Consider the following 26,742-nt stretch of genomic DNA (forward strand, 5'->3'; position numbering starts at 1 on the left):
TATCTGATTGCTGATTATGAGTTTATTCCCCATCGTGCTGAGCCTTTTGCATGTCAGGATCCATCCCTCCCCAGCTGAACTGATTAAGGAGCTGGAGATGATGCTACAGCTCTCAGCGATTGCTGAAAGACTCTTAGAGCCTGGTAATCTGGAGTGCAGCTGGCAATCACCCACCACTGACTCTTTTTGGGTTGTTTTGTTGTTTTCAAGTGGGTGTTTTGGCATATTGTTGTCTTCGTTCCCCTGGGCATCTTGTTTCTGGATGAGAGCTTTCCTAGTGCTGAGCACAGGTCCTTGTCAACCTGGCTGCTCAGCTCAGCCTGGTCCAGCCTCAACAACAGCAACATCAGCAAAGACCCTCGCTCAAAGTCTCAGGATGTGCTTATGATCACCTCCTTGCAGGAGCCTAATTTGGGCAAGAAAAAAATATTTATCCCTGATGTAAAAAAGCTCTCCCTTTGCTCATTTTCACAACTCCCAGAATCCAATACATGGGACAAAGACGTCAGATAAATTGAAAGAAATTGCTTCACAAAAACTTGTCCTCGTGTAAACTTTTAAGGGTTTATGTGGCGTTCAATGGATTTCTGTCACAAGGAAACAAATAAGAGTTTTTCTAGCAAAGAGACTGGCACGACTGCTTTATTTGCTTGCAGGGATCTGTCGCTTAGTTACAAATCAGCAGCTGTCGTCTCAAAGTATTGTTTTTGTCAATAGTTTGAGGGGAGAGGAAGACAGTCCTGTTCATACTGTACTGATGGCTGTTTTAACCTCTTTAATGTATGACTTGGGGCAACAGAGGAGGAATCTGCCCAAACAGAGCATTCTCAATTACTATCCAAGCTGTACAGCCCACTGCTAATGACGTCCTACTGTCAAACGCATCACCCACAGTCTTACTGCTTATTGCGTAAATGCTTTGTTCGCCATGTACTTCACACTGTCCAGCTAAGCCAAACATATTACCAGCAGTATTAGATGTGCATAGTCCAACAACCAGAGGAAGTCTTTTGCTCTTGTGTATTTGTATTTGCAGTCAACAGTACGGCTAATTTAGTGTCAGATGTGCCGCCACCAGTCCCAGTAAACAAATGTCTATTGTCTGAGCTCTGCCTTCTTGTGTAATTGAAATGTTTTAAGGTGCTATGCTGCTGTGATGAAAGACACCAAACATGTTCCATGTGAGAGTCTAAACCACAGTGTCTGAGAGGTGTGTGTGTGTGTGTGTGTGTGTGTGTGTGTGTGTGTGTGTGAGAGTTTGTTGGAGGGTAGGTAATTTGTTTTCATGCATTTACATAGTTATGCAAATATATATTGCATGCTACAGTATTTTTAAGATTCATTATTTTAGGGAATAAAGTGCTAAACCTCAGGATTGTCATGCTTACATTTTAATTTTCAATACATTTCTTTGTTGCATACGGCACAGGAAGATTCAAACTCTTCATATTTCTTATCGTGCAGTTTATCAGCCGCGTTGTTCAGGATCATATTTATATGTCACTGCGGATAAAACAAAGGTAAGAGGGGAAACAAGCAAAGGCATGATGGGAGATAGATAACGCAGATTTTCTTCAAATTGAGGATGATCAGAGTCAAACTACTGTACGTTTGACATACCTTGCCCATTTGAGTGGGTAAGGAAGTTGTTTTTTATCTTTTGACACATGATTGCATCGGGCCGTTCTGCTTTGATCTCAGCATGGATTTTTTTCTTTCTTTCTCTTGATGTGGGATTATTATAATTTATACATGAGGGATTTTGTTTTTTTTCTTGAGCCTCAGCAAACTTGAGTAAACATGGTATACATAGTAGATTAACATTGTATTAATTTACACATTCTCATTAGCGATCCCTTAGGTAATTAATCAGAGGCTGTGGTATATAAGGAGATAGACACCGTTCAAATAATTTATTCCTTTCTACTCTTACCGAGTGTGAGAAAAAGTGTCTGATCAATTCCTCCCTTAGATGTAGCTCTTTGAAGACATGCAGTGTCTTATGCGAGCACTACCACAGTATTTATTCTCGAGAAACTGAAGGCTGCAGACCTTGCATATACTGTACAAACATTGCAGGGCATTGTTGCCTCGTCCTAATAGCCAGCAATTCTCCCTAAATATAAGAACAATAAAACTCCAATTAATATCATACAGGTGTAAAACATTCATGATGTCTTCAGTTAGGGTCAGAGTTTGCAATTGCCTTTGTAATTTGTGTATTTATGATTATATGTTTTGAGGCACAACTTCATGAAAGCAGAAAAAGAAACCATGTCTCTATATCCTATCTGTATCCTTTTATCTATATGCATTTAAGGAGGAGCACACAAAAAAAAACAGGATTTGGGGAGAACTCGAAATAGGTTCAAATGTAGAAAAGAAAATGGTTACAACATGTACAAATCTCAATGTACCGATTTAATAGTTCCTCATCAAAAGGTGTGCAAGAGGTCTCCAGTAAAAACAAAACTGAGCCACCCTGAGAGTGCAGAAGAAAAGTGAAAACAATATCTGGTAATGCTAGCTTTGACTGCCAAAACGCTTTTCAGTTTCCTTCTCATCCACACATGCACACCCCCGTGGCAGTCAGCTACTATGCAATGTGCTTGTCTGACCATTGGGAGCAATTTTAGGTTCAGTGGCTTTCTCTAAAGTAAAACAATCGCTCAATCTGGCACGTAGCAATTCTGCCCGTGATCATATGTAGTAGCTTCAGGCTTTAATTGCAACCATTGTAAATGAATTTTGTTACTACATGAATGTGCCTTGGGGGCGCGCTCACTCACTGATTGAATAATTAGTAGCTGTCCTGTAAATCACATGCTAACTGCTCACATGTGCAAGCGGAAAATAAATGAATGTCGCGGAAAGCGCAATTTCAGAGGATGTAAAGTTTGACCAGAGTTTCTATAAATATCCTATTAACATCTTTTTTATTGTAGATCTTAACAATAATTTTGACATTTCATGTAGTAGAGGTACAAACAGTGCACCATCCAAAGACGTGTCTTAATGATCCTGTGAACTGTAAATCAGAAATTAGATACATATGTTTCTTTTGGTCCAGAATAAAAGAAATATTTCATCATCATTATGAGCCTTTTATATTTCTACATGCATGCATTATCATGAGCAAGTTTCCTGAGTTGTTTTTGTTTTTTTTAACGTTGCTTCTGTCACATAAAAGGGAAAAGCAGAGGTGCCGTATTTCAGACGCTCAGTTTCTCTCCGAGGCAATCCAGAGGTTGTTCAGTTTGCACTGTAGACAGAATGCTATCCATAGGCAACAGATATTTTATGGCTGTTACAGATGTTTGTTCGTTAGATAGTTTCGATATAGTCACAATAGTATATCCCTTGAGCAACCACAAAAGCCTCCGATGATGAAGGGTTTATTTTTAAAACTACAGGAAAGGCTTTCTGCAGATTAATTCCAGTGTATGGTTCCCATTGTGGGAGAAACAAATTGAGCTTTACGGAATTAGTCTGTTTGCTGCATAAATCTCAAATCTATTCCTGAAACATACGATTGTGTTTAATGTGATTGGATGCTTCTGCGTTGCCTTTTGAGTGGAAGAGGAAGCAACGTTTCCCGACTGGATTAGTGCTCAAAGTACAGTAATGATGGCTCGGTATTTCTCCATTGACCCAGGTGTGTTGTCTAAATACAATATGGATGTGCAGGGCTGCCTGTGTACTCCAGTGCTGGGAGACTATTTGCTGAAGGTCATGTGGGATCATGGCACGCCATTAATAATTCCTGAAAGCATCCAACATCTCCATCTGTTCTGCTGCGTCCATCGCTCCACTTCAGAGACAAAGGCAGCATCTGCAGGTAAGCATTAAACCTGCCTCCAGGCTAAGATGTTGGAGGTGGGACTCTTTGTTGAGAGAACATATCTCTGGTCTTCAGGTCATGCTGCTCATAGATTAGTCAATTAATGTGTGTATGTTTGCTCACACAACTTGCCCCTGTGAACACATAGGTAAACAAAGACTTGCACATTTATAGTGTATTACGGCTATTTTGGCCATGTTTTTTCTGCTTCTGCTGGCTGAATCCAGTGGACATGTGTGTACAGTAATTCCACACACACACACACACACACCCTAGCAGGCTACCGGCCTCTCTGCAGGGATGCAATTACCACCCTCCATTGAGTCTAGCCAGTCAGCTTGACAAGGTGTTACCGGAGAAATTATCAAAGCGGATTTTAAACGAAGCATTTAATTATGTGCATTGTGTGTGTTCGTGTGTGTCGCTCACCATATAACACGTTCTCACCTGTGCGGCGAGCATAGAGTGTAGTAAAGTCTAAACAGGTCTCAATGACAGGCCCACTTCAGACACGCAGGAGTCCTGCGGGGAGTAAATGGATGTTTGGCAGTGGCATGTGCTGCCCGGGCCTGGTGGGCGCAGTGGGCGACGAGGCAAGTGCCTGGTTGAGTGAAAGATGGCAGTGTGCAAGGAGAGTGTGTGCACACAGCTGAGGCTGTGACAGAAAACAGTGAGAGTTCCGCTCCTGCTGCTTCATCTTTCCCTGCCAATGATAGATCTCCGCTTTAATTTAGTTAATAACACAGGTATGCTCACGATAGACTCGGAGCAGCATAACGAACAGCTATTCCACCCACTTTTCACTCAGATTAAGCTAATCATAAAGATGTGTTTGGTTTATTTTTTGGGGGGGAAAGAAGAGGAATGGAAAGCTTAGTTTGTATGAAGATATTTCATAATTGACTGTAACACGGAGAGTACAGCATATCATTCGATGAAGCTTACAATTATTACTGCTTCACCCCTCACATGAGGTCTGCTGATAAAGCACCTGTACCCATGAGTAACTCCACAATCTTTGAGCCCTGGGCTCCTCTACTGTACTGTAGGGCTGACCAGTGAGTCTACTCAAATCACCATCAGCTCCAAACTGCTTAGCCTGGCCAATTTGAATTTCACATCTCTGCTGACTCATAACCCTGTCAAGACCTTTCTTCTTTGTAATGTCTGTGTCTCCGGTGGACTCTCATCACAAGCAATAGGAATTAATTATTCAGATTAGAAACCGAGCCACAATTACTGTGATTTTTGTCAAAAGGCTTTGTTTTGGCTTAATGTTGATATCTGATCGGGACTTTACTGCAGAGCCAAGATTGCCTTCGAAAGCAATTATTTTGCTGTATTTATTCATTCATGACATTTCAGTGAAAGTTAATGGCTGTGTCAGAACAGGCAGGAAAGAGAGCAGGAAATGATTTTGGCTCATGACACACTCTCAAAGTAGTCAGGTAAGAGCGAGTGCGCCGCTGTGCCGGCCGCTGCACTGGACAGCGGCTCAGATCAACATGATAAAGAGGGGCTGATTGAGCTCCGTACATCCACAGGAAGCTGAGCGTTGGGGTTCAAGGTTATCTGGACAAATCAGACTCCTGTTTCCATTCATCCCCTCCTCACCCACCAGCCAGCTCTTCCTGGGCAAACCAGCAAATTAGCAATTCTGATGTCTGCAAGCAGGTCTGGCAGGGGAATGCCTGTGAATCCTAATGCCATGATTAAACTTTCATATCCGTCCGGGGGAAGTGCTGCATATACAAAATAAGCAATCTCTTTTTATTTTTTAGCACTTTAAGTATGTCTGTCGAGATGGGCAAACCTAAACCCTTCAATAGGGTTAAATGGACCGAACCAGGTGGGAAGGGTGATCCATCGCTCAAATCACTCAATGCTTTGTCTCTCTTCAGTGAATGTAATTAGTATTGATATACTTAACATAAGAAAGTGTATTTAACATGCCGCAGTTCCCATTTGCATTGCAACCGTTATTCTACTGCATCCGTGCGTCTGTAAACCGTTCCGACCCCCAGTCCTCAACATTGTAAATGTTACTACTTGGTGTGGATTAACATATTAAATGGTCATGTTTAGGGAAATGAAATACCCAGGCAATGTTACGCTCCCTTGGCCGGACATGCTGAGTGGATGGCAGAGAACGTGAGGAACAGGGAGCCAGGCCTGGATGTGGCCATTATGTAAGATGGTCTTATCAGGCTCTACCTCCTGCTGAGCCACAGCCTAGCTTCCCTCTGCTCCCCCTTCCTGGTGCTCCCACAACATGGGCCTTCATTAGCAGGCCTAAATATCCCCGTTCTCTGCAATCTCTATCATTTCTTGCCTTGAGGCAATCCGATAATTACCTGTTCTCATTTCCCCTCCTTCTGGCCAGCAGGGAAGTGTTCTGACTTGCATTAGTTTGCATGAAATATTATCAGAATATTGCACATTTCTCCATCCTGCAGCCTCTGACACAGGAAATATAGAGTCACAGGAGCTGTGATTGACAGGTGTCTGTCTTTCATGTTCCTCTGAGAATAGCTGCTTTGTTCTGGAGTTACAGCAAGAATTTTGATGGAAGGAGAAATGAGTGCGTAATGCGTATAATGGCTTTGTTGCTTTGTTTAACCTCCGTCTGCCATTATTTCCGGGCAGTATTGTTATGCGTTACATCGCTCTTTGTTACCTACGGTGTAGGTGCTGAATTTAAACTCATCAGTGAGTTTTCCCCCACGGAAAAACTATCAGCGTTATAATAGAGTAGCATCTTCCTCTCTGTGAATCCTGTGAGGGTTTTGGGATAGAGACGAATGAGGACAGGGCATACAATGCCTGGGAGGGGAAGACATCTTGAGTGGATATGGTCAGAATGCCAGGAATTCCTCCCAGCCGCACAGATTCTGCCTCATTTTATTCAGTCCCATCAGTAATAATGTCCAGCGGCTCTGCATCAGGAGATGTATAGACTTTACCACTAAAAGCGAGAAGCTCCACTCAGCGTAACTTCTGTGGTCAGTAGGAATCATGTACGATAGCTATAATAAGCAAGAAACCACATCTGATCTTGAAATGATGCAGTACGTCCTTATTTTTCTGTTATAAATGTCTGCTCCTGAAGCGCACATATTCCTACTTCAAGTATTTCTGTTTTTAGAAGGTAATGTCATGCATGGTATTTGCCAAAATGCATCTCTGTTTTATAGCGACGGAGCCATGAGATTGATTGTAGCCAATTTAAAAAATGTCTTTAAATGTCATTCACAAATGTGTATTGAAATTCAAAAGGAACTTGTGTGCTAAGCAGAGGATCCGTCTGATATGGAGTTGTTGTTGATGCATGAGCTTAAGCCCATTCAGTGTCTCCCCTCGCCCTGCTGTGGGAGGCAGGGATGATTTTGGACTTTGTGACGGTCACTTTAATCTCTAATGAAGGCTCGTCCCTGGCTCTGCTCAGCCCTCTGATAGCAGAGCAGTCATAAACAGGCCTGTCAGGGGGATTGCAGCGCTAGCAGTGCAAATGGCAAAGAAAACCCGAGGGACCAAGCCATGCTAGCATTATGGTCTAATTCCCATATAGCTCGGAAAAGACAGAAAATTCTTCTACTTTGCCTTCTTAGCTTACTGTGTGGCTGAATCACAATGTACCTTCGGACTCACTTTTCCCCTTTTTAAATGAAACATTACCCATTATTAGGCAAAGTACATGAGTTACATTCCTACATTATGCCGTCAAGTTGGTCCTCATATCCTTCAGGATAATCTGAGTGGAAAGTAAAAAATTGTCAGGCTTATTTCAGCTGCAAATAAACACTCGGCTTCTAAGATTGCATCACAAATTGACCATAAAATTTGTGTTTCTAAATTCAGTCACGCCGTGTTATAGCATACGCTTCTTTTAGTTTTACAACATTACCATACAAATGAAGACAATTTCATGTTTAACATTTAGTGCGAGATGTAAATGTGTGCTCAAATGATTCTGTGAAACTGATTACTGGTTGCTCTGTGTTCTGACACATCCTGTGCGCATGCAGCATGTGCGACAGCTGGTTAGTAATTAGAATAATCTTCTCCCTGGTAGTGATTTAGCTTTCATGACTGCAGCTTACCTCAAATTGAAAATAAATTTATAGATAAATGCCTTTGCTGTTCCACCAAATTATACCGCTGTAACTCAGAGGAGCCAAGTTGTTTATTTTGGTAGTAAAAGAGCAATCAGAGAAAACAAACAAAGCGCTTTATGAGTGCTGTCAGATTAATAATGATGCTACCCAGCGGTGATGATACAAACTATTATTATTTTAGCACACTCTACCCCACCTCATCATGGTGATTATAGATACTATATCATTATTATATCAAGTATTCACTACAGATTATCAAGATAATTGAAGTTTGCTCCAGGAATGGCAAGTTCACTGTTCAGCCAATAAACACACACACACACACACACACACACACACACACACACACACACGCACATACACACACACACACACATGTTATCCACAGCAAACTGACACTGAATCAGTTATGGTGAGTTCATGTTCACTCTGTATTTTTCTTAAGTGAGCATGTGTGTACATGCACACGGGTACACACAAACATCAGTTGACAGTGTTAAGATGAGGCTATACATGTGATACATTGTTTTTCTCCCAGCTTCTGTTCTGGTGTATCTGGGCAAATCCCGTGGTGATGAGGCGTAGAATCTGTCATGGAGAAGGCATAAGCCTTTCATATGCATAGTAGAGATAAGAGGCAGCCATTTTATCAGGCGAGCTGTCGCCCCAACATGCTTGCGTGTTATGTGTCCCCGGGAGCGCCTCCAGAAACATGTCCCTTTAATGACACGGCCCGTGCTCGCCAAAAGGACGGGCAGTTTGTGCCGAGCTCTAACCTGACAATTATGCCAATTACACCAGACATCAATGTTGACAAACACACCAGGAGAATTGCTGCAGTTGATTGGTAGCTGTGTTCCGAAGTCCCCTGCTGCGACCTCTTCTGTAATTTAACTAGCATGGAGGGGAACTGCGACGGGTTTTCTAGAAAATTCCCCAAGCCTTGTGTTCTTTTGTAACGGCGCGATGTGCGTGCCAACTGAACACGCAGAGAAATGGATCTAGTGTGTCAAGAAGGCAGAGAGAAAGAGAGAGAGAGAGAGAGAGAGAGAGAGAAAATGCATTCTTCCTTCTAGTCACCACTGTATGCGATTTGTTTCGATTCATAGTGTTGTGTTTCCTGCCGGGCCAGGGCAACATGTAGAAAGTTGTTGTTGTGGATCAAATTGCCGCTGAGGATTAGATCCCAAATACTGACCCAGCACCATTAGCTGCCACTTATGTAACCCATAAAGAGCTCTGCTTCTGGCACCTGAGTATGAAGCTTAGCTGCTTATGAAGTGAAGCAAGAGACACTGCCTAATATGGAAGCATATTAACAATACAGTGGCTGCTCACTTGCTACCACATGAAGTGTGAGTGCTTGGTTAGAATATATAAAGGCTTTTTCAGCAGGTTTTTTTTGAGCAAGAGCAGCATTGTACAGCATCAGCCTATTTGCAAAAATTCAGTTTTGATAAGCATGCATCTTTTGAAGGAACAAAAAAAGATGATGCCCCTTTTATTTTGGAGCACATTAACTTCCAAGCGCAGCACAACATGTTTTTTTTTAATTCTGTCTCAAAATAACAAAGTTCTATATGATTGGCATAAAGTTATCATTTTACGCTAAATGAAGTGAAGTGTCTGAAGTAAAAAAAAAAAAAAAAACCTGATCATGTGATGCTTTTAGACCTTATATTTTGCCACATTACAGGTTTCTACAGTATTTTTTTGTCTCTTCTTTTTTCCCCATCTCATACTGGAGCAGTTTTTAGCTGTGATACAACACCTTGCAGGGAGCTTTAAAGGCAATAACAGCCACAGATTATAGTTTAACACTGAGGTCAGGAACTATTCTATAACAGTTCACTTGAGCTCCGGGTCTGGTCATGTAAGCACAGGGCTGAGAGTAGCTGAGGTTGTGCCATGAGCGTGGTTTGTATTTTGAGTTACCTTAGAGCTGAAGTCAGACCTCGTCAATGTGAAGTACACTTGCCCACTGAGAGCATGCTATACTTTTTGTAAGAGCACTATGATACACAAAGGCATGCAGGGAAAGCAGGCAAGCGGCTGCCTCTGTTGGCCTGGGAGAAGTAAACTGAGCTCCGTCCCCACATGTCCCCTTCTCTTACATAACACACTGTTAAGCTGGAGTTAGCAAACATTAAAGGTCAGCTGGTTATTGGAACAGTGGACATGTAGTCATTCACTGGCGCACTATTTACAGTAGAAAAATGAGATGGCTGTGGCATACAATGGTTTTCCTCGTGCCATTTGTTATAAGTTGAAAACATTTAAATGATTTTGAGCGTATGACTGATTTGTTATTTAATTCATATTCCACACAATACTGAAAAAGCTCAACATAGAGGGTGTGTTGAATGTAAAGTAAAACTAAAGTGACTGGACTTTCCGCCCATGTGTCCGCTGTTCACACCCCAGCCCTTTGTTATGTTCTCGAGATCTTTCTACGCCTCAAGGACATGATGTTTTTTCTATCACCTTATCATGTCAGTGCAGTCTAACCAGTGACGCCTGTTAGAAATGTCCAATGTCCCTTAACATGATAGTGAAATAATTCACACATGTGTTTGATGAAGAGAGGCTGGGGAATCTATTAGTGTCCATCTAAATTACATCAGCCAAACCTCTGACACCAGCCTGCAGTCCACTGCCAACTCATTGATTAAGAACTGTTTCCGACGGTCTTATGTAACCGGCCTACTGCATTAGGCTAACACTTTTGCCGCTCTCCCGTTAGTGTTACGAAGGGCCATTGTAGAATACCGTTTTTTCTCTTGTCAGAGAGAAATGCCTAAATGAAATAAAAGCTGGTGATATTAAACACCAGATAACTCGCCTTCCTAAAAGCGGCACTGAATAATGTAGGCACAATTATAGAGAGTAGGCGATGGTACTGTAGCATACTGCACAAAAGGACTTAATCATTCAGGAAAGACGTCACATGATTGTCCAATTACTAACCACAAAAACAACCTTCACTTCTGTGTGATTTCTGAGATGTTTTCAAGGCTTCGTAAAAACTAAAAAAAACGCATGTGAAAACCAAATTTAGATTGCCGTTGGAAGTCTCCATCTTAATTCAGTCAACTCTTTTCAAACCCTCTCTCCCCCCCCCCCCCCCCCTTTGGTTGTGATAAAAGAAAAAGCAATGTCAATCAGGTGCACTAATGGGAATGTGCATTTTGTAATTCACTCAAACGGAATGGTAAATTGAAAAGAGTTTGCAACCTTTTAACACACTCACGCACACCAGCGCTGACAGTCAAGCTCCATTATCTGACAGCTGGAGAGGTTAAAAATAACTGTGCTCGCAGCAAATTAGACGTATCATTTGGCTTCTAAGTGAGAGATGAATCTTTGTGTGGATGCTCCTGCCATGGCGTGACACAGGGGCAATATATCAGGCTGTGTTTGCCTGTCTTTCTCATAAACTCCAAATGGAATTGTAAACAGATGAAGCAATTTTACACCAAATGTATTCTCTCTGAGTCGCTCCTATGTTACAGTGAGAAGCACCGCTACCGTAGACATGTGCATTACTACCCCATGCACTCTCAGGCCAAAGTACATAAATCATAATTTGGCCGCCTGCAGGGTTATTGCTATCGCTCAAAGCCAATTCTCGAAGTGTTTTATATGTTTTTTATCTGATGTTATTGCGTATACGTGGTGAGGGTCTCTCAAGATGCCTGGTATTTTCTCAGATTCACACACGCTGTACAAAACATATAAACACACACCAATACTATAAGAATCTGGATTCTGCTTGTCACAGTCAAGTTTTCCGTGTCATTCAATGGCACCTTGCCCGCTTATGCATGCATTTTATGTCAGGTGTCGGAAGGTGGGGTGTCAGTTCCCATTTAAGATGGTAAAAGAAGTGTAACTGTTGGAAGGTAAGTAAAGAGATTTCCATGGGAGGCTTAGGTGTCAGCCGAAGTGTAGCATTTCCTCTAAGTACCTAACAACATCATTGTTAATTCATAGCTATTTAATCACTTACTAGAGTAAGTGCAGGAAGGATGATCTTTGTGTCATGTTGTCTCACAAGGTAATCTCTTGTATTTCCTTCCTTAAGACCCATGCTCTAAATTTGTCACTGACTGTGTGAAACCGCATTCACCCCCCTCCCGAGTTTTAAGATGAGTTTTAAGTCTGCATATTTACTGAGCTCAGTATGGCCCTGCCTCTGTCTGCTTGACATGATTTATCTCATCCTGCTTAACTGACAGGTATTGATGTGATACAAGGATAAATGCAGTAGATTGATGGAATTAAAGCCCATCCTATTGTTCCCATGCTGTGCATCACTGACACATGTGAGACTCTTGTCTCTCATTAAAGAAAATAAATGCTTCAGGCATCCTCCCTGCAAAAGCATCAAGTTTTTGTGTGTGCGTGTGCGTGTGTGTGTGTGTGTGTGTGTGTGTGTGTGTGTGTGGGAAGCTATCTCAGTTGTTTTCCCTCTGTATAATCTCTCCCTCCTTGCACAATGGATTTAGCCCGGCCTTGAATGGGCGAGAGTACAAATTGCAGCTGACTCTAAACAGCTGGGCATTCACCCTGTCGACAGAGGCCTGGACATGTGATTAGAATTAAACAAAGGGGCAACACCATTGATTATTTAATTAACTTTCAATTATTGCTCGTGAAAAGGACAAGATCACAACTACAAGCGGAGCTGTGCTTCGTTGTTGAAGCATTGCTTATGTTGTACCCCTGGGCAATCCCCCTTGCTTCTCATATGATGCATCTAAGCCACTAAAGACATCTAATCTTAACTACGCAAAAAAAACATAGCGAGAGAGAGAAGATTTCTCCACTTTACGTGCACAGCAGGCACTTGGCTGTGCATCTAAATTTTAGGGAGCTAGTGTTCACTCTATATTTGGATTCCACTGGAGTGGATTAAGGATTCTTTACTGCAAACCCACGGGATTCTCAGAGACATAAAAGAGGAGACTGTTTGCATCCATGCTATACAAATAATTGCAGGTTTCAAATCGAGTGTAATTTCAAGCACCAAGCTATATGGGAGAGTGTGGGCTTTGATGTACAAATCCACAATTCATGGAGGATTAGCACCCCAAAGGTTAGCAGTTGCTAATTACAGGAGATTGGTTATACATATCTAACAAGGCAAGAAGACAGCCTTAATAAATGTGAGGATTCATCAGGAACAAGGATAAGCGGCTGTGATAAGCGGACGTGTATTTGAATCACCATAGATTGATACCCTGTAATGCCCTTCTTCTTACAGTGAAAGGAAAGAAGCACTGTCTCCTCTATTGTCTTTACAAACAGCATACCTTGTGGGATATGAGATTTTCAAGATGCATTTGTGAATGCAGATTTGTGCAATCATATAAATTAACCTCTCGGATATTCTTCCTGTGTCTCTTACTGCAGCAATTTCTCTTTTACTGTATTTTGCTTGCAGCGTTCAGTGATGCATTACCATAATCCTTGGTTCCCTTCCACAAACCACCACTGGCTAAATGAATCTATTATTTTCGCCTGGAGCCGAAAAGATGCAACAAAATGCAATGCATTGAAGGGAATGAAACTTGTGATAAGCCGCACATTTTTATCTATAATAGCCTGTCTACAACAGACTTTTTACTCATAGGTGGAAGTATCAGCGCACTTGACCTTTTAATAATCTGAATGTTGTAAGCTTAAAAGGGGGTATCAAACCCTAAACCTTTCCAAGAAAAAAAACATAATTCAATTCTGCACAGTCATTTAGGCAAGCTCCGGCTCACTGGCCCTGTGTGTTGTTGAGTCCCCTGACCCACGATAGCAGACCTGGGCAGTGTGGCCTTGTGTTTTCATATGGCCCTAAATTAAACATGTCCGAGCCCAGGCAGGCACTTGCTCTGCCGCGGGAAACGCTTTTTCATCTCCTAATGAATGTGCCTGAGGGGGTCCCACAGGGGGCTCCACTTCACCCCTCATTAGGCGGGGTGCTGGCTCTGCCTTCATGCTGAGGAGCAACCTCCTGGAGAGGGGCCTCCCACTTCATCTGAACGTCCCACGCTCCCCTGCCCTGGTCCAGTGGACTGCACTGCACTCCCTCTCTCTCAGCTCTCTCCCTCTCTCTCTCTCTTTTCTTTCTCACCTTGTTTCCCCTCACCACAAAGCAGCTCGTCTTATAGTCGCAGACCAGGGATGACAGGGATGAGAGGACGGTCCGTGCTCCTAATGTCATTTTAATGGCCTTGTTCGGTCTGTTGTAGTTGTGATTTATTGCTATACACACACTTCTAATGTACTCCTAGAGGTCTACTTGAATGTCTTTTTCACAACAAGTCAAAGAAGCTATTGTTTTAGAACTCATAATGAGGAAGGTGTTGACAAATTAATCAGAACCACATTGGGATCTCCACTTTGGTCTTTGTTATGGCCTCAGACAGACATGTGCGTTCTGGCGGGCGCTGAGGGCCAGACATGCTGTGTAATGGCCTTGGTTAGCAAAGAGAAGGCAGAAGTGAAGAGCTGAATAACTGTGGAGGACTATATGTCCTGCTCTGACTTAGAAGTTTCCTCCTAGTGCAGCGCTACAAATACCACCTCTCATGTGGAAAAATATTGACAGCTTCCTGTCTTTAATGAAGCAAAATAGCACGGACAATTTCTGGCTGCTGTGAGACAGCAGGAAAGGAAAGAGGGATACACGGGCTGTCAGCTGACTCCAAGAGCCTTTGCAATAGCACCAGAAAGGGCTGAAGAGCTAATTGTTATTCCAGAGCTTTTGAGATGTGTTTATGTAATCATTAATCTTGGCACTTGTTTATTTGCCTGGGATTAGAGCGCCACGGCGCATTCACCGGCACTCAGGGAAGCTGTGTTAGCAAAAGGTAGAAGCGACCGCTCAGGCCTTCCACTGTAAGCAAAAGCGTGCAAGGAGGGAAGCCTGCTTTTGCGCATGGTTGCTTAATCCTGCCATGTTAAACAAAACCAGGCCAGTGTTTGTAGGACTATGAAAACAGCAGTGCAGAGGGAATGTGCCTCACACGCTGTAAGCAGTCTGTGAACTCTGTGTGGCAGTAGACACTCCTCGTGCACCCCTGTCGTCTAGGAATGCCTTTCATACGGTCTGCTACAACTGGAGGAGAGGGAGGACGACGGTGGAGTTGCTCTGCAGCTCCTACACAGTGAGAGCAGACATTGTTGTAGCATTGGTTCATTGTTTGTAGAAACCAATATGTATGGCCTTGTTTTAAGCTCTGTGACAGTGACTCTTTAAACAGGGTATTATAGCCTCATGGAGAAGGAGCATAAATGAACAGGTAACTTACTTAAAAGTGTTGTAACAACAAACTAGATACACTGTCTGCACCGCACAGCGACCATACGTAGATATAACAACATATAATATATTTACATATCATTTGCTGCGAGCCCATCAAATATCACTTGATGGCCACTTATGTACACATTACTGATACTAATGTGACAGAGCCGTGTACTGACACTCAAGTAAGCCATTGACATTCATCGCCTCAGTCTACTTATCACAGCCCTGATAGTGCCAGGAGCAAAATTAAATAAACAGATTGATTTTTTCTTTAATGCCTTTCAAATTTCATCACAAGTAAATATGTTTCAAGCAAAAACGTTTCAGTTTAATCATTTTGAACATTTTGTAGCATTGAGGATAAATGATGCTCGATGGAAGTAGTCCCAGTCACTTATTAACACACTAATAGGCAAGGGCACCATATATGGATTAGATAATTGCTCTGTCTCATTTAAATTCTCTCTGCACTGAGAAAAGAGGGCCTAGAAAATGTGTGTGTGCGTGTGTGTGCATACATAGAAAAGGGCTCACATGAGGAGAAAACAAAAGTTGTTCATGTAAAAACCCAAAGAGCGAGCCCAGTGAAGAAGGCTCTTTAAGAAAGCCCTTCTTCTTGGGCCCCATGACACCAGTGATCTGTGGAAAGGTTGTGTGCCTCTAGTTTCAGCTCTATCAAGCCCTGGATCTTTGAGCAGCAGGATTCAGTATCACCAGCTAATATAACAAGGCTCATTTGTCTCAATCACACGTCCCTGGTAGTATCGGCTGGCCATTGATGTCATTCATCTTCCCTGTCCTTGCCTGCTCTTTTTCAGCTGATGAAAACCCAAGACCTTCAAGCAGAATGTCAGACGGCGCTCATAAGCCCAGCCGTAAAGACCGTTGAGTAACGGCGGCGCTGTGTGCAAGCGTTCGTAAAAAAAAAAAAAAACCCTTGGACAATAACTTTCCAGATTAAATTAAAGGCAAACAGACCTGCTTGTTTTAGCGACTGACTTTTTAATTTTGAGATTAAAATGCAATCAAATATAAGATACATGTCCATATGATTTAGGAGCTTTCGTGGATTTAAAGTCACCTTATGCTATCTGATGCCCTTTTTATAAGGAGCAAATCAGGATGACGTGCACTGGTATATAAAACATTAATGGGCTGTAGGCGAAGTGAAGCAGGAGCTAACTGAAGACGTTATAATGTTAGCTGCAGTTTAGTGTAACTTAAATGCTATTTCCTGTAATATAGGAAAAATGGATAATTTTTAATTGACACACAGTTTTACACTGTGGCTCTTCATTATTTTCTTATTTGTAGAGATATAACATGATAACATTGCTGTCGTGGTTTTAAATGTTTTTCTCCCCACAAAGTGATTTTAAATGTTTTGCAATAAAGCTCGGCGTTCCCGCGCAGAGCTGGCTGCAGCAGATGTCATCTTCAATGGAAATACTGACTCGCGCCATAAATGCAGGCTTATGCTGAGCTTCCCTCTTCGATGGAGCAAATCAAGATCGTGATTACTATCTGGCCCGTGCAGCCAGCTTGCGTTGTCTGGGAACATGTTTTCCTAAGGAGACCACAGAGGGACAATTACTGTCAGTTGAACTATTCAGCCATCTCTCCATGTGTGTTCTGGCTGCGTGCCTCTGACCCACTGACCCTGAGCAGCAGCATGAGATGGGACCTCCAGCCTCCCTCCTCTTTTACCCCCCCCCCCAATATCCAGCATAACTGAAGCAACCAAACATTGACTTTTCAAGTGTTTAACATGCACACATAAAATGCTCATATACTCTGTCAACCCTCAGGCAGAAAGACAATGCAGGAAGTTGTATGGGTGTAAGTTTTGATTTCTTTGTGTGAAACAGTAGAAATTCAAAAATTCAAAAACCCACAGAAGAATCCTGGTTGTCTTACAGAAATGCATACTAATACAGCAATTATAGGAGGAAGGAAGTTGTACAGTGTGGCAGTAGCAAATTCCCTGGTGCAATGGAACAAGGCTCTTTGTTGTTATGTAAAGGTTTCTGCGTGTAATTGCAGTGGATGTTTTGAGAGATTCATTATTTATATATTCCTGTGTTTTTCTAAAGGAGCCGACTAGGCTGCTGTCCCTGCAGGGAGATGGGGAGCTGAGAGGTGCTTAACTAAGGCACGGTATCACATCAAGGCTTTAACCATTGCCTGCTTAGTTCAAGTGGTCAGACTAAAGGTTCAGACGCATCACATGATCCTCAGCTAACGCTTAGAATTCAAACAGCAGCTCCTGCACCAGTCAATCAGTTGGTCCTGTGTGATTTCAGCCTCAGTGATCTTGAGTTTCGGTGCATCCCAATGCCTTGCTGCACAATGCATGAGTGAAGTCTGACTCAGACTTGTAAAAACTTCTATTTCCCTTCAAAAACGCACGCCATTATAATACAGGATGCCTCGCATTTGAATTTATGAAGGGCCCACACCAAATGATCTAAATAGTTAGACAAAGCATGTAAATATTTGCAACACAGATTTTTTTCATTCAGCTCTCATGGCTCTCTATGACTAACTAGGGGCTGGTAGAATGCATAAGTGAGTGCTGTCTACAGATTGTATTTTGCCATCAGAGTAAACAGTGTGAGCCTTTCTCCCTCCTGGCACACATGCACGCATGCATGCACACGCTCGCACACACGGAGGGGGCGTGCCCTCCGGTCCCCAGCACCCAGGCACAACTTCACTTGTCACTGCAGTCACAGACAAGAAGGGGATAGGTGGGGGAAGATGGATAGAGGGAGGTAAGGAGTGATGGGGAGAGAGAGATTTGAGCTCAGGTGGGGCAAACATGGGAGGGGAGAGGAGCACCGCACACATGCTACCCTTCATGGTTCTCGTCTGCTCGGTAAACCCAGGCTTTTGTTGTTTCCCCTAGAGTGCAGGCGCGCAGACTCCCAGTCAGGAAGCTCGTCAATCTTTGCCACAACAACACATAAATTAGTGCCCAAATTTCTGTTACGCCGGTGGAGAAAGAGACATGGAGAGAGATGTCTTGTGCTGCGGTTTGGGAATACATCTCCCCTCTCCTGCTCCCCCTCATAGAGGGTGTCAGAATGCACTTCAATAAAACAGTCAAGTAAATACAGGGAGAGACATGAAGAGAGAAGCGCTGCTGTGTTGTACAGGCATCTAGAGTTGGGCAGTGTTGAAATATTAATAGGCCTCACACACAAACAAACACAGAGATGTACGCATGAGTTCATCCAAAAAGCAGCCCAGGGCGAGGGTCCAGACCTGAGCTTTAGCAAAGTCACTGCACTGCTATGATGGAATAATAGGGAAAGGCTTAAAAAGCCTATCTTTTGAAACGGAAATATCTTCAAATATAGCTGGTCTCTAGTGAAGGCGGATCACAGCTTAGGCAGCTAAATGATTGGGGGGGAATTAGCAAGACGCAGCATAGAGACATCAAAATGTGTCAATTATGTCTTTCCTTGCTTTAATCCCTCTGGTCAGAATGTTTTTTTGATGACTTCAGCATGTTTATAGGTTGAATGGAAGCTGTCGGAAGTGATGATACAGAGTTTTGGTCTGCAGGTGAATTTCTCTACAGCGCTGTGTGTTTTCTTTGTGCTACACACCAGCAAATGCCATTAGAACGGCTCTATGGTAATACGCCAACAGCCTCCCATCCCTAAACAAATAACACATTTATACTATTCAGCCTGTGTTCCGTGCCACGACTGTCCTTTGCCGCTGACATTCAAATAACCTTTCTTCTGCTGCACAAATGGGAATAAAAAAGTATTGTGTTGTGCGACTTCACATGACAGCAGAGCCCTGGCAGATGAAAAGAGGCAGAATTCTGATTCCAGCTCTTGTTAGGCTGTCGTCTCTTTACAGCTAGATCTGACTGCCATGGGTATCTGTTTAGAGAAGACTCTTTATCAACCGACAGCTGATCTCCAGCGCCAAATGGGAAGTTCATGTAGCGAAATGAAGAGCTAGCTGCACGTGATGATGGAGGAAGATTACTTAGTGCACTTTTGCCAGCTGGTTCAGTGCCTCGAGTGTTTGCATGTTGACCATGTGTAAATGCGCCATTATTAGGAATTGTTTTGTATAACATTCCAGAGAGCAGGCATGTGATCCTTTTTTATAAGCTTTTGTTTTGTTTTGTTGCAAAATATTATAAAAGGAGGATGTATTATTAACATAGGTTGTCTGAGGGGAGAAGATTTGTTAATCTGCTCATAATGCTGTGCCCTGTCCAGTTTCTTACATAACGTCTGACATGAACCCGCTGGCTTGCGTCACTCTGTCATTGACAGCTGTCAACACACAACACGGCCGACACGCACACATGCGCACACTCAATGTGGTTTTTTTTTCCTCCCTAAAACTGCTTCACATGCTTTCTTTCAGAATAATGTGCGTTGTAAATGAGCCAATGAAAAAAAGAAAACAGCAGACAGAACTGTATACGGAAGCCTTGATTTCAGACCTCATTTATTGTGCACACCTATCATGAATCATCAAGGCCACGAGAAAATGATTTAATGGTCCAATCGAGTAATGGGTTAAGCTTTCAGCATTATGACGGTGGCCTGGGCATGGGTCTGTAATGTAAGGGATAATCTTAATCCTTCAATGTTATGTCAGTAGTCCAAGGGTTCAGTGGGAACAGCCAGGACATTTTGACAAGTGATTTTCCATGTTTGCACAAGCATGTAGGATTTTCAGTTTTTATTTTATTTTGTGTTACCAGCATGCTATATTCAACATTTTAACAATAAAGGATAATTGCTGATAATTACCTATAACTAAATAAAATATTTGTTTATTATCTGATAACAATAGAATCCACTACACTGTAGCAGGTACACATAATAGGTCCTCTTCAGGGCACAGTAATAGTTTTTCATTAAGAATTTACACTGCACAGTGACTACCAGAGTATCAACATTTCTAAATATTTCACCACTTTTTCGATATATTTCTCAGCTTCGCAAATTCATTATGTCTTGTGAATGATTCTTTATATCTTTTGTATGAAGCAATACTACATTTGCGGTGCATAAGGAGAACGTGTTCTTGTCTGACAGTGTCTGTCTATCCGGTGCTTATAACAATATAAACGATGACAGGGCCCTTGTAAGCTGTTAGTGTGCATTTGGCAAATTGTTCTGGGTGTTCACATTTGACTGTCAGTTACCAGGTCTTTGATAGTGTAGTGTAGTTCAGCAGTGGGTTGATCTCAGGGCTGTGGAGAAGACAGTGAAGGGCACTGGGTGAACATGCAGAGGCCTAGCTGCCCTATTGTACATGTGCTGTGAGTGACACGTCATCCCCCTCAAAGGGCCTGCTAGTGTGGTGAATCAGTGTCCTTGAACTGCTCAACCACAGACAGACAAAGAACGAGCTTTAGCATTCGGCTTGACTGTCTCCTCTCTCTGCCATGCTCATTGTCCAAGACACCCACGCCAGGCTGCAATGCTGCATACAGGAAATCAGTCTTGAACCGCTGTCCGGCCCTTATGATTATGTGCGGTGTGATTGTGCTGCAGTGTGATTCACACATAATCTTGGCGTCTCAGCAGGTGTCTTTGAAGTGGCCTGCGTGCAGAGGCCATCTCGCAGTGCTGTGCGGAGCGTCAGGCTGCTGGGATGGGCTTTAGCATGGCTGCCCGTCTAGCTGTGCCTGGCTTTGATGTCGTAAACAGAGCAGGCAGTGCTGGCTGGCTGGCAGGGAAGCAGGCAGGCAGGGAGGCAGGCAGGCAGGCGCAGTGAATGGGATCAGTGGCACTGCGCTGGTCAAGCTCAAGCGAGCCAGCAGCTGCCTGTTTCACACCAAGAGGCAGTTAACACCGCAGCTCATGTCAATAGATATTGACTGCCAGATTGGGAGTGCTTATAAGCGCAGGCCTTTTTGTTTGACTGACTCTCCTGTGTGAATTCAGTTTAAATCATCCTCAGTGTCTAAAGTGTAGCTTAGAGGCCCCATGACCAGTCACTCAAGAGGACAACTTGCACCCATACAGATATACAAATATTAACTTAAGCTGATGCTGTAGGTGACTTCATGGTGTATTTGATCTTCATTGTATCATTGCTGGGTATTTATTCTCCTTGACCCCCCTCTCCACATCCCTTTGAAAGCGGCTTATCCTAGTGTGGAAATTACTATATGTTCAGACGGAGGTCTTTTCTCATACAAGAAACTGCAGAGCCTGCCTCAGCCGGTCCAGAGACAAACCCTTTTTACTGTTGAGTGCACTGAGCATCTAGGGGCTTGTGCAGCGGTGGAGTGAGAGGGTGTTAGCTGCTGAGGCTATGTGCACTCAGGGTCTTCCTGCTGCAGATAGGGCTTTGTGAGGCATGCTCGTGTATGTGTATGCCCTGCCCGGCCTGGCACCCGCGCGTCTCTACTCCCACTGCTTTCACCTGATGTGGCACAGCCTCTGTCAGGCCTGAGCGAGCGCCTAGCCAGCTCTGCTTCTTCAGGAGAGATGAAGGCATCTCACAGCTATGCTGTGGGGGTGGGGGAAGCTAGCAGCAGCCTAAGCCTGGAGCTATGAGAGGCTGGAGCTCAGAGCCAAAAGCCTGTGGGCTGGATAGGGTGGGTGGAAGCTTGGCTTAACTTGGCAAGACAACTATAGCCACAGCCCTGCACTGCCACCCAATGGCTGGGGCATGTCACTACAACCTTTAGCTCACCATAACCACAGCTAGTCATAATTACAGCACGCTTCAGTTGTTGTGAGTGCATGTCAGAACAAATTATGTAAGTAATGAGGCTGAAAACGCTAAAGGAGTTGAAACACACTGCACTGCTAATGCTCATGCAGGGAGAACACAAAAACAAACAATAGAGTGCACTCATACAGAGATAGACCTAACTGAAATAACAAGCAACTGTGCACAGTAAGGAAAAGATTAATTATAAATTAACCCTCTCGGTTAGGTTGTCACAGCCCGCCTACTGACTGGATTTCACTCTAATCCGGGCCGACGAGGTGCGGTGCCCTCTATTGTATGTGAGAATCACAAATCGCAGGAGGTGTTGTCTGGAGGAGAATTAATTGTGCATGTTCCACCACTCCCTTTTGTTCATTTTACTAAAATGTAGGCTAATTCCATGTAAACATGGCCGGTCTTGTTGACTCCAGCAGCGCGAGGAGAACAGACACAGATTCCTGAATGAATAGAGTGTGGCTCCGGGGTTAGTGGATTAGAGGCTCTGTGTTAAGGGCCTCTCCCGGGCATGCCTCAGGGACAAGGACATTATCCACATGACACATTACAAGCTCCCAGGCAGATGATTAAAATGGGCAGGGATCTCTGGATTGAACTTTAGCAGAAGTACTTTTGATGTGATCAAACTAGTTTAAAGAGGTTGGTTGTTAAGGTGTACAGAGGATGTTTGAAACTTCTAGTCTTGGGAAGAGACCGTTAGGCCTGGCTAGAGGGGAGAGGCTGATGTAACACTTTGACATAGTGAATGTACCACCACTTGTTTAATTATAATTTTTATTGCATCTCATTAAGGCAAAAATCATAATATTCCTCCCCTAATTGGTATAGACTTGTGTTGCAATAGCTCCACGTGCTCTGATTGGTTGGCTGCATGGCTGGTTGGAGAAAACCATTCCATCGTGAGGAAACATCCCGTGGTGATCTTTCCTCGATTTAGATCGGCTAGCAGAGTTCGTCTGGCGCTGCAGTGCACTGTTGGGATGGTGGGACTGAGATGTTGGAGATGTGGAGGAGGGCTGTGGGATAGAGATCTCTGGAGGGAGGGAGAGAGAGAGACAGGGGGGGGGGGAGGGGGTGGAGAGGGACGTAGCATCAGTGGCTGCAGTGATAAAGCTGAGATCAGTGGGACGAGCTGGGAGTTATGTGTCTCTGATGTCTGTGTGTTCTGTTGTGTTGCCCTGTGGTCCGCTCCTGAAGAGAAGGCCAACGATGGATGAGGCCTGTCCTCTCTGTGCTTTTGTCCTCTATGGCGGGTGAATCACAGGCCTGTCAACAGCACAACATAACAGCCGCTGAACACTTTTTCCTGTAGTGTACACAGTCACTGCCACCGCCTCGTCCAGCACAGTGACCATGTTCTGAGTCTTTGCGGTCGCGGCGGATTAATTCCTGAGGTTTTTATGGTTTTGAAGTTTAAGAGGCTGCATGAAGTGAAGATTTCCGACTGCGAATATTTCTCTTCATATGGCTAAATAAGCCTTTGTCATTGCACAAAGCTAGTATTAGTACTACTCTGCTGTATTAGGGTTTGTGGGTGGCTAAGTTTTTCCTTATGTAAGTTGTGTTTAGGATGCAAATTGTCACCATGTTTACATTGGCTGCTTGTGAGGATCTCAAATGGCCTCCTTTAAACACACACACACACACACACACACACACACACACACACACACACACACACACACACACACACACAAACATCCAGCTCTGTAAATATTCAGCTAATGCTCTGTGGAAGTGAGGATTCAAAAGCCACAGGATGAGATTTTTTTAGAAGCACAGTGCTCTTTCATGTACCAACATGGATCCATGGTGAGGGTGTTGTACAGCGACTTGTGACAGCAAAATGTTGATTTTTTTTTTTTTTTTCATTTCCTTTTCTTCTCTGCAGCTCAAATCGAAATAATTCCCTGCAAGATCTGTGGAGACAAATCATCAGGCATCCATTACGGCGTGATAACATGTGAAGGCTGTAAGGTAAGCATCAAGAGTGTATGTGTGCGTGTGCGTGCGTGTGTGAGGGACAGGAGAGCTAAGAGGGGGAAGACAGGGAAAATTGAGAAGGTAAAGAAAGTTGCTTGCTAGGAAAAACATTTGAAAATGTTGCAGAAGTTTCACGATGATTTGGTGAGGGACTGCGAAGTGTAAACACACAGAACACGATCATTAAAGTGGTCAAGCACCGCAGAGGACATCACAGAAATCTACAATTAGTAGGACTAAGTCATCTCTCTGCCTTGCTCTGCCTTTCCCTCCCAGGGACATGTCTTTTTTTTGCTTCTGCTGCAGCCTGCTCTTCTTGAAATAAAATGATCAAAAGGAGAGTGCTTTGAATTATAGCAGATTGTTGGCTGTTTGCTACAGTGTTGCTTCCATTGAAGCCGCCTTTTGTACTGTTTCAAATGCACCAGCCATTCACAGTGAGGAGAATTTTGTGCTTAGAGTGTATTCTTGTCCCTGTGCTTGTCACCAGGCACATCATTAGCATTCCTCAGCCAGCCTGCACCTTAGCTGTTTGCTCCTGCGTGTGCATGTGTTTGTGTGTGTGCGTGCGTGTGTGTGTATGCATGCACGTGTGTGTATATGAAGGAGAGAGAGAGAGAGAGAGAAGTCCCAGTTCTTCCCAGTGCTCATCTCCCTCACACAGGAGCTGGAAGGAACAAAACACTAAAGAATAAACTGCTGAAATCTATCTTTAATGATTGCTAATTAGTCCACAGCAGAGAGCCCTTTAATGATATGTGCGCGTACAAAGGTTTGGACCATAAATCATAGCATTATTAAAGAGTGCTGCTTGTCACTGGCAGTTATAGCCTGTTTCCATAATGGCTTCCATTATAAAGCAACTTGGCAGCTGTCAGCTGTTTTCTTGTAATTAAACAGCCAATGAGCAGCTAATTAAGACATATGTGTATGGAGCAGTAGAGTGGGGCATGTTAATGATGTGCTGGAATCAATTCATTAAGTCAAAGGATGAGGAATCCAGTCGGTGTGCATTTGCAATACTTCAACACTGCACATGCCAGTGCTGCGTTAATCAACACTAATAACCCCACTGAAGAAAAATACCATCCACTGTTATCATTCCTACCCAAACACACCACCCTCATGCTGTACACACTGGTGAAATGAAGCGCTCTTTGAATGCCAGATGTTGCAGCGTAACAGCCAGGAAAATACCATCATAGTATTATTACCTCATACTTGGCAGCAATAAAATAAAAATATCACCACTAGGAATACAGTAAATCACTATCAATCAGTAATGAATGTTGTCAGCACTAAAAACACATTGAAGACATGAATTGATCCTTCAGTATAAGACTATTTTTACTCCCACAGTGGTTCATCTAGTAACCCACAGTGTTTCCATGCCCCTTCCCTGTACAGGGCTTCTTCAGGAGGAGTCAGCAGAGCAATGCAGCCTACTCCTGCCCCCGTCAGAAGAACTGCCTGATCGACCGCACCAGCCGCAACCGCTGCCAGCACTGCCGGCTGCAGAAGTGCCTGGTAGTGGGCATGTCACGAGATGGTAAGTGCTTGATGGATGAGGTGGGCGGAAACAGCAAGGTGAATCAGGGGGGAGGTGAAGAGTCATGGATCAAGCCCCTGTGTGGGCACGACTCTGCTCTGCTGAAGTGCCTTTGAACCAGTGCTCCAGAGAGGCTGTTGTGGACTCTTACCTCGCTGTGAAGGCAGAGTATCAATTGTTATTGGTAGTTTATATTTAGGATAATAATGAGTGAAGGAATCAAACAAATCAAAGGAAGAGGACATTGTTTACTGTAAACCACTAGTCAGTGTTTTCATACGGCAGGAAGTGCAACTTTTTGGTATGTGGGGAAAAAAAAAAAAGTCCTTGTTCTTTTCAGAGAAGATCAGTAAAAATGATGAACCTGAGGTATACGTCCTGAAAGAGTAAAAAAAACAATAACAGCATAACTATTGCAACTCATAGCTGCTTTTAAGTAGCCATTAACACCTGTGCGCTTTACTTTATGTTTATCATTATTGTTATCTGCCGTTGCTTTCCTGACCCTATAGTGATGTGGTACATAGAGCTGCAACGATGTTTAAGTCATTTCATGCAAAGATGGCAGAAAATGCTGATTTCAGCCTCTGAAATATGGAGATTTCCTGCTTTTCTCTGGTTTCTATCATACTAAACTAAATCTCTTTGGGTTTTGGACTGAAGACATAAGACTTAAAGATTATTTAAAGAGAAACAGGACATTGTTCTCTATTTTTTTTTGCATTTTATAAACCAAACGATTAGTGGAATAATCAAAAACAATTATCTGCAGATTAATGACTAATAAAAATAATTGTTAGTTGCAGCCCTTGTGGTTTAAGCTTAGAGACAGATACACACACACACACACACACACACACACACACACACACACACACACAGATAATGAGCGCCATTATTCTCAAAAACACACAAGAGACATATCCCAAGAAAATCGGGACATGAACACATGTTAAGACGGCAGTGTATGTTCATTGTCTGCCAGTAGCAGGTGAGTGCTTTGTCTGCTGGACTAATTTGTTGCCTGATAGAAACTAGGTTTGATGAAATGGGAGGTTGTTCGAGGTTGTCATTAGTGCTGCTGCAGCTGAGATGCTGTAATGGGAGCACACAGGTGGGGATGTGTGCTGGAGTGCTCCTGCTGTGCCAGACTGGTCCAGACTGGGCCAGTCCAGACTTGGCTGATCTGAGGAAATTATATCAGATCAAAACAGATCTA

General features: G+C 43.3%; 1 protein-coding gene across 1 annotated transcript in view; it reads left to right on the forward strand.

Moving 5' to 3' along the window:
• The window catches only part of roraa (RAR-related orphan receptor A, paralog a), a 170,544-nt gene that overhangs the window by 135,173 nt on the left and 8,629 nt on the right, over window positions 1-26,742 (forward strand). The window contains 2 exon segments of the mRNA XM_029432977.1: window positions 23,883-23,968; window positions 25,382-25,523. Of these exon segments, the coding sequence (XP_029288837.1) occupies window positions 23,883-23,968; window positions 25,382-25,523 (228 nt within the window).

This window comes from Cottoperca gobio, chromosome 6 (genome assembly GCF_900634415.1).
Source record: "Cottoperca gobio chromosome 6, fCotGob3.1, whole genome shotgun sequence".
Taxonomy (NCBI): Eukaryota; Metazoa; Chordata; class Actinopteri; order Perciformes; family Bovichtidae; genus Cottoperca; species Cottoperca gobio.